Source organism: Eublepharis macularius, chromosome 2, assembly GCF_028583425.1.
Source record: "Eublepharis macularius isolate TG4126 chromosome 2, MPM_Emac_v1.0, whole genome shotgun sequence".
Classification (NCBI taxonomy): Eukaryota; Metazoa; Chordata; class Lepidosauria; order Squamata; family Eublepharidae; genus Eublepharis; species Eublepharis macularius.
The window spans coordinates 150,490,375-150,497,811 of record NC_072791.1 but is presented as its reverse complement, the minus strand read 5'-3'; the positions used below and the strand labels follow the sequence as shown (position 1 = coordinate 150,497,811).

At 61.9% G+C, this 7,437-nt stretch overlaps 1 protein-coding gene across 1 annotated transcript; it reads left to right on the top strand.

Annotated features, from left to right (window-relative positions):
* The first annotated feature begins 3,678 nt into the window (after window positions 1-3,678).
* Window positions 3,679-6,985, top strand: LOC129323526 (collagen alpha-2(I) chain-like). The gene is made up of 2 exons (XM_054970059.1): window positions 3,679-5,039; window positions 5,779-6,985. The coding sequence occupies exons 1-2, from the start codon at window positions 3,679-3,681 to the stop codon at window positions 6,983-6,985; spliced, it is 2,568 nt and encodes an 855-aa protein (XP_054826034.1).
* The last annotated feature ends 452 nt before the right edge of the window (window positions 6,986-7,437 follow it).

The following is a 7,437-nucleotide window of genomic DNA, read 5'->3' as shown; positions in this document are numbered from 1 at the left end:
CCATTGGCTTCTAAAACAAAAATGTAATATAGTATGCTTGCAAGAGACACATATTAGAAAACAGGACTTAAAGTATTTAAAATTGGCAAAACTGGGAAATGAATTTGCAGCTGCCTCCAAAAAGAAGAAGAGAGGAGTTGCACTCTACATAAAGGAGGAGCTGCAGCCAAAACTAGTTTTGAGCGATGTAGAAGCCAGATATCTAGCGGTGGAAATAATTTGGAACTCAAAAAAGATTTTGGTGATTGGAATTTATGCACCGAACGGCGCAAAAGAAAACTTTTTTAAGGACTTGCAAGGACATCTAGAAGAGTTGACTTATGACCAAATAATTATGGCGGGCGACTTTAATGGAGTTACAAGCTTGGAAGAAGACAAGAAATCTAAAATTGCACAGAAAAAAAGAGGACTTTTGCCAAAGTCATTTTTTGCGATCAAAGAGCAAGAAAGTCTGGAGGATGTATGGAGGAGACAAAATCCTAAAAATAGACAATATACTTTTTATTCTGCAAGACATTTTACACTATCAAGAATTGATATGATCTGGGCTTCCAAAGACTTGACGTTGTGGACTAGAGATGTGGAGATTATGCCTAAGGTAAGCTCAGATCATAATCCAATTATGTGGAGATTCGGGAAAAATATTTTAAAAAGAGGATGGAGGATAAATGAAGACTTGCTGCAGATAGAGGACAATATGGCGTTGCTGCGAAAGGAGACCAAGTTCTTTATACAATACAACATAAATAAGGATGTGTCAACTCACAAGGTATGGGACACCTACAAAGCAGTAATTAGAGGAATACTGATGGACTTAAACGGAAGAGATAGAAGGAGAAAAGAAGAAAAAAGAAAGGAAATAATGGAAAAAATTAAAGCCAAAGAGATGCAACTTAAGAAAAGACCAGGGAAGAAGCGAATATATCAGGATATAAAAATATTGCAGGAGCAATTGACGGCAATGAACAACAAAGAATTGGAGTGGAATTTGAAAAAAATGAACCAAAAAACATTTGAAGGTGCAAATAAACCTGGCAAATACCTAGCTTGGCAATTGAAAAAGGAAAAAGAAAAGTAAACTATAATTAAAATCCGAGAGGAAGATAGAATATTATTGGACCAAATAGCCATCAGTAAAGCCTTCTATAAATTTTATGCAAAACTGTACCTGAAAAAAGACGTGAACAGGGGTTCAATAGAGGAATACCTGGAGAAAATGAAACTACCAACGATGTCGAAGGAATGGAAAGAAAAATTAAATAGAGAAGTGACAGAGGAAGAGATAAAAGAGGCCATCCAATCAACGAAATTGGGGAAAGCACCGGGACTGGATGGAATAACAGCAAAGTTCTATAAAGTGATGGCTAACGAATTGGCACCTTTTTTGAAAGAGGTAATGAATGAAACTATGCAAGGCCAAAAAATTCCTGATTCATGGAACGAAGCTAACATATCACTGATTCCGAAAGATGGACTGGACTTGACCAATGTTAAAAATTATAGGCCAATTTCGTTATTGAACAATGACTATAAAATATTTGCAAAAGTTTTGGCAGAGAGAATAAAAGGATGGCTGGGGGAATTCATTGCAGAGGAACAGGCAGGATTTTTACCTAATAGACAAATTAAAGACAATTTAAGGACAGTAATAAATGCTATTGAATACTATGACAAGCATTGTGATAGGGAAGTTGGTTTCTTCTTCGTGGACGCAGAAAAAGCATTTGACAACCTGAACTGGGACTTTATGTTTGCCACTATGGAAAAGCTGCAAATGGGAGAAAGGTTCATACAAGCGGTTAGAGAAATTTACAGAGACCAAAGTGCAGCGATTGTAGTGAATGAGGACTTAACTAAAAAATTGAAAATAAGCAAAGGAACAAGACAGGGTTGGCCTCTGTCTCCATTGTTGTTTATTCTGGTTTTGGAAATACTGATGGTTCAAATACAGGGGGTGCCTGCCCCCTGTTCCCCCTTCCACTTGGGCCCCGGGGCTCTTGTCCCACCCCTGCCGGCCTGGGGAGGGAGGAGGGGGGGCGGCTGGGTTCCCCCCTCTTTCGCTCAAGCGGGCCGCCGCGAGTGCGGCCGGCCCGCGCTCTTGTGCCGGGCCCGGGGGTCCTCCCTCGGCGGCGGCGCAGGCGGGCTGCCCGCCCGCCGCCTGAGCGGGCTGCCGTGGCCGCGGCCGACTCGCAACCTTCCCTTCAGGCCCCGGGGGGCCTTCCTCGGCAGTGGCACGGGCGGGTGCCCGGCCGCAGCTCGAGCAGGCCGCCGCTGCCGCGGCCGGCCCGCACTTTTCCCTCAGGCCCTGGGGGGCCCTCCTCAGCGGCGACGTGGGCGGGCTGCCCGGCCGCCGCCCGAGCGGGCCGCCGCAGCCGTGGCCGGCCCGCGCCTTTCCCTTCAGGCCCCGGGGGGGCCTTCCTCAGCGGCGGCGCGGGCGAGTGCCCGGCCGCAGCCCGAGCGGGCCGCCGCGGCCGACCCGCGCCTCTCCCTTCAGGCCTCAGGGGGCCTTCCACATCGGCGGCGCGGGCGGTTGGCCCGGCCGCCGCCCGAGCGGGCCGCCGCGGCCACGGCCGGCCCGCGCCTTTCCCTTCAGGCCCCGGGGGGCCTTCCTCGGGGGCGGCGCGGGCGGGTGCCCGGCCGCAGCCCGAGCGGGCCGCCGCGGCTGCGGCCGGCCCGCGCATCTCCTTTCAGGCCTGAGGGGGCCTTCCACAGCGTCAGCGTGGGTGGGCTGCCCGGCCGCCGCCTGAGCAGGCCACCGCAGCCGCGGCCGGCCTGCGCCTTTCCTTCAGGCCCCGGGGGGCCTTCCTCAGCATCGGCGCAGCCGGGCGGCCGGGCCGCCGCCCGAGTGAGCCGCCGCGGCGGCGGCCGGCCTGCACCTCTCCCTTCAGGCTTCAGGGGGCCTTCCTAGGCGGCGGTGCGCGCACGCTGCCCGGCCGCCGCCTGAGCGGGCCGGTGTGGCGGAGGCCGGCCGACCTTCTGAGCAGGCCCCGGGGTCCTTCCTCGGCAGCGGCGCGGGCAGGCTGCACGGCCGCCGCCCGAGCGGGCTGCCATGGGTGCGGCCAGCCTGCACTTTCCCTTGAGGCCCCGGGATCCTTCTGCGGCGGCGGCGCAGGGCGAGCGGCCGTGCCGCTGCCTAAGCAAGTCAGCGTGGCCGGCCCACGCCCTGGGCTCTGGCCCCAGGGGGCCTTCCCTTCCGCGGCGGTGCGGGCGGGCTGCCCGGCCACCTCCGAGCGGGCCACCGCGGCCGCGGCCGGCCCGCACCTTGGCTGCGGGCCCGGCGAACTCTTCCCCGGCAGCAGCGTGGGTGGGCTGCCTGGCTGCCGCCAGAGCAGGCCACCGCGGCTGCGGCCGGCCCGTGATTTCACTGCGCACCCCGGGGGGCCTGGCTCAGTGGTGGCGCTGGCGGGTGGCCTGGCCACCGCCGGCGCGGCCTGCGTGGCTGCGGCTGTCCCGTGCCTTCGCAGCGGCCCCTGGGATCCTTCCGAGAAGGCGGCGAGGGGCACGGTGCCCGGCTGGCCCGCAATGGGGCTCAGACCCCTGGGTGGGGCCATCCCCTCAGTCGCTTCGTGGGGCGGGCTGCACGGGAGCTGCCTGAGCTGGCTGCCCAGCAGCCGCCGAACAGACCGGCACACCTTTTCCCGGTGGGGGCGTGGGGTGGCCAGTCCGGCTGCTGCCTGCATGGGCTGGACGCAGCCACTTTCGCGTAAGCGGTGCGGGCCGGGCGGCCCGGCCGCCGCAAGTGCGGGCCCTGCGCAGCGGGGGCTGGCTAGGGCCGCAGTCGAGGCCCCCACCGGGGGGCCTTTCGGGGTGGCGGCGTGGCAGCAGCAGGCCAGGGCCGCACCTACGGGCCCACTCGCGGGGCCTTTTGGAGCGGCGGCCGGGGCGGGCTGCCCGGCTGCCGCTGTGCGGGGGTGTGGCAACAGCCACCCGCGCCCGTGGCTCAGGCCTGCAGAGGGGTCTCTGCTTCCCTGCGGCGGCATCGGACGGGCCGCCTGGCCGCTGCACGCACGGGCCCGGCATGGCTGCGGCTGGCTCGGGCTGCAGCCGAGCACACGCCGGGGGGCCTTGCATGGGGCCTTGCATGGTGGCCGCGCCTGGCCGAGGCCAGGGCGCCGCCTGAGCAGGGCCGGCGGGGCCGGCCCGGGCCTTAGTCTCAAGCCTCGCGGCAGCCTGTCAGGGCGGTGGCACGGGGAGAGCCGCCCGGCCACCTCACATGCTGGCGCGCCAGTGGCCGGTCTACACCCATGGCCCCTGGCCCACGGGGGGCCTGTCCCGGTCGCAGCGCAAGGTGGGCTGCCCGCCTGCGGCCAGAGCTGGGCGGGCGCGCTGCCTGGCCACCGCCCTGGGATCCGGCGAGGCTGCATCCGACGCGGGGGGCTTTTGTTCAGCAGTGGCACGCACGAGCGGGCAGGCATGGCCTCCAAGGGGGCTGACACCGTGCGGTGCCATGCCGTCCTGACCCGGCAATGCCCCTCTGAGCGGGGGCGCAGGAGGGCTGCTCGGCCGCCGCCCATCGGGGCCAGAGCAGCCTCTGCCGGCCGACGTTCGGGCCGACAAGGGACATCTCGGAAGCGGCGCCAGACCGCCCAGAGCCCCCGCGTGGTGGCCTTTCCTGGGTCAACTGCCACAGTTCTGTGTGGCAGCAAGCGCTGCGGCCCCAGCTCGGTGCAGGGCACACTCGGCGGCAGGCCGTCGCCGGGTCACCGGTGCTTTTCTGGCACCGGGCCTCTCAGGCAATCGGCTCAGCTGCTGAGAGGCCTGCAGCATGCCCCCGGCCCCGGGGGGCTTATCACCATTGGGGCAGCATTGGCGGCTGACGGGGCGGCCTGGCGCCAGGTGCCAGGCCATGCCCGGCAGGCTCAGCAGTTATGGCCAAGGGGGCGCTGCCCCAGGCAGGCCTTCCTTGACGGCCGCACCCGGCAGCATGCCGCAGACCGCCTCGCACGGCGGGCTTTCTCCGCCTGCGCAGGCGGGAAGTTTCCTGGTGGTAGCGCAAAGGGGAAAAGCAGCACCCGAGGCCGCTCGTCAGCTCTGTTTTGGTCAGTTACACAGGGGCCAGGGCAAGCTGCCCGGGTTCCTCAGGACCATGGCCAGCCCATAATAAGCCCCTAAGGAGAAGCAGCTGCATAGATGTAAGGATTTTGTGGCACAGTTCTTCTTTGACTGCTGGTCACAGCCAGGCACAACAAAAGGATTTCAGTCATACATGAATGCCCACATGGGTAGCCCCAGGAGGAACAAAGAAGGAAATCAGGTGAGGTCACATCAGCGCTCTTCCTCCCCTCGAACGCGCACAAAGGAGTAGAGAAACCACCTTCAGAACTCATAGGCGTGGTGCCTGGCACACAGGGCACCAGGCGATGGAAAGGGAAAGCAGATGTTTCAGTGAAACACATCAGACCAACTGGATACGCCTGACCAACCGCCGAAAACGTCGTACAGAGGCCTCGCGGCAGCCAGAGATAGAACAGAAGGGAGACAGAATGCTCCTGTTGGGCTTCTGTGGAAGCAAACAGACAAGCCAGCTCCGGTTGGTCAGATTCTAGCCGCAGATTCGAGATTTGCTATAACTTCAAGCTCTTCGCCTAGAGTTATCCCAGTCCAGCTAGGCCTTTCCCCAACAGGGGGGGCTATGGGGGCGTAGTGCTAGATCTGACAGATCACAGCACGGGGCACAGAAAGGTCATCTAGGGGGCAAGGGACTAGACCGACTCACGGGCAGGGGTAGCGAGGCTAGACCCACAGAGGGGGATCTAGGCAATTCAATTGCGAACGAAGGGTAAGTCCGGGGCCGGGGGAGGCCCCAGTGGGGGCAGCACTAGCCGGCCCGGGCGAGGGAGCCGATCGACGAGTGCCGCTGGCAGGCGTCACCCGCTGCCAGGAGAAGCCGGCCAAGTACGCAGTTACCATTGGACTTTGGGAGGCTGTGAGTTCACAGAGGTGGTGCAGGCAGCTTACCCCGAGGGTGCCCAGTGCCCGTCAGGCGAAGGAGGGAGGTCATGCGCCTCTAAGACGCAGCGAGCGAAGAGGACACACAAGAAACAAGACGGCACAACCGGAAGGAGACACCCAGCAACGAGATTACACGTGGGGCCAGCCAGACAGCTTGGGAGGACTGCAGGCAATCAACAGCGGAGGCATGGGGGGAGCGTGCCAGGGCCGCGGCGTCAAGGCACAAGCATCACGTGGCGAGTCGCCACTGCAGCGAGTCGATGCAAGGAGGCAGCGCTTGATCAGGTGCTGCCGGGATGACATGGGGCCAGGTGGCCAGGTCCGCCACCCACGGAGGGACAGCCCCAGCTGCTCCGGAACCCCTCTGGGCTCGTCTGGAGGCGATGGCGGGAGCAGAGCCAGGGGGCGAGGGGGGCCAGATCGCCGGCGGCAGGGTCAGGGCGCTGCCGCTGGTCCGCAGAAGCAAGTCGATCAGTGCGGGAGACTGTGGTCTCGCGCCCGCACGGCAGCCCCTCGACAGCGCAGCAGCCTGGGCCACAGCAGGGACGTTACTGGGTGGCTGCCACTTTCCCTCGGGGGGGGCTCACAGAGGCTTCGGATTTCGTGCGTGGGCCTTCAGGTCGCCACAGATGGGCCCAACTTCAGGGGTGCGGGACATGCCGGCCGCGTTGGCGGCCAGGAGCGAATGGGAAAACAGGCAGGGCGCATGGCGGGCCCCCCCCGACTCACCCCTGGGAACTATCGGGGAATCCCCCTGGCGGGGGACGGAGCAAGTACACCTCGTACGGGGGGCCTGGGGCGGCACCTCTCGGCCGCTGCAGATCCACCCAAAGGCTGGGGGCCCCTCCCGGGAGCCCCAAAATTCCTAGGCAAAGAGCGGGGGGTCAAGGCCATGCCATGGGGCCGCGCGGTGGCCGTGGCGACTGTAGAGGCCTTTGGTGCAATCCTTGAGCGGGCACCAAAGGACATGGCACCCCCCCTCGCTCACCCTTCATGGCCGGAAGGGGCAATCGAGCGGGGTGGGAGCCGCTAGCGGGCAGCAGCACACTCAGGGCGAGTCAGGCGCTGGTCGGAACTTCTGGGTTCCCGGAACAGCACCGATTGCGGAACAGCATCTTGGCGGATCTCGTCACACACCTGGAACGATGGACAGCACCATAGCGGATGCCCTGTCTCGCTTTCAGGGGGGCAGGGTTCAATCAAAAACACCAGACGCGAAGCCCCTTCCCGGAAGAGCTTTAAGACCCAAGAGCAGCCGAGGCAGCATGGAAGCCGAATTCACTGGCGCCTGCGGACTGGAGGGCCAAGGGGCCGTGATCGCAACTCTCATGCCAGTCATATCTCAAATCAGGAAGGCACACAGTCTGAGGCAGCCCACAGTATCGCGGGCTGCTGGAGCCCGCCGCACGGGCCAAGGGGCAGCAGCATCAGCCTGGGGGGGGAGCCCAATGGGGCGCTGGGCCGGCAGAGGGTCCGTTCAGGGGG

What these genes read in the sequence shown, in the direction of transcription:
- LOC129323526 (XM_054970059.1), top strand. Translation starts at nt 3,679, where the DNA reads ATGGGCTGGACGCAGCCACTTTCGCGTAAGCGGTGCGGGCCGGGCGGC. An exon ending in CGCTCGTCAGCTCTGTTTTG is followed by an intron (nt 5,040 to 5,778) that starts GTCAGTTACACA and finishes TTGCGAACGAAG; the next exon opens with GGTAAGTCCGGGGCCGGGGG.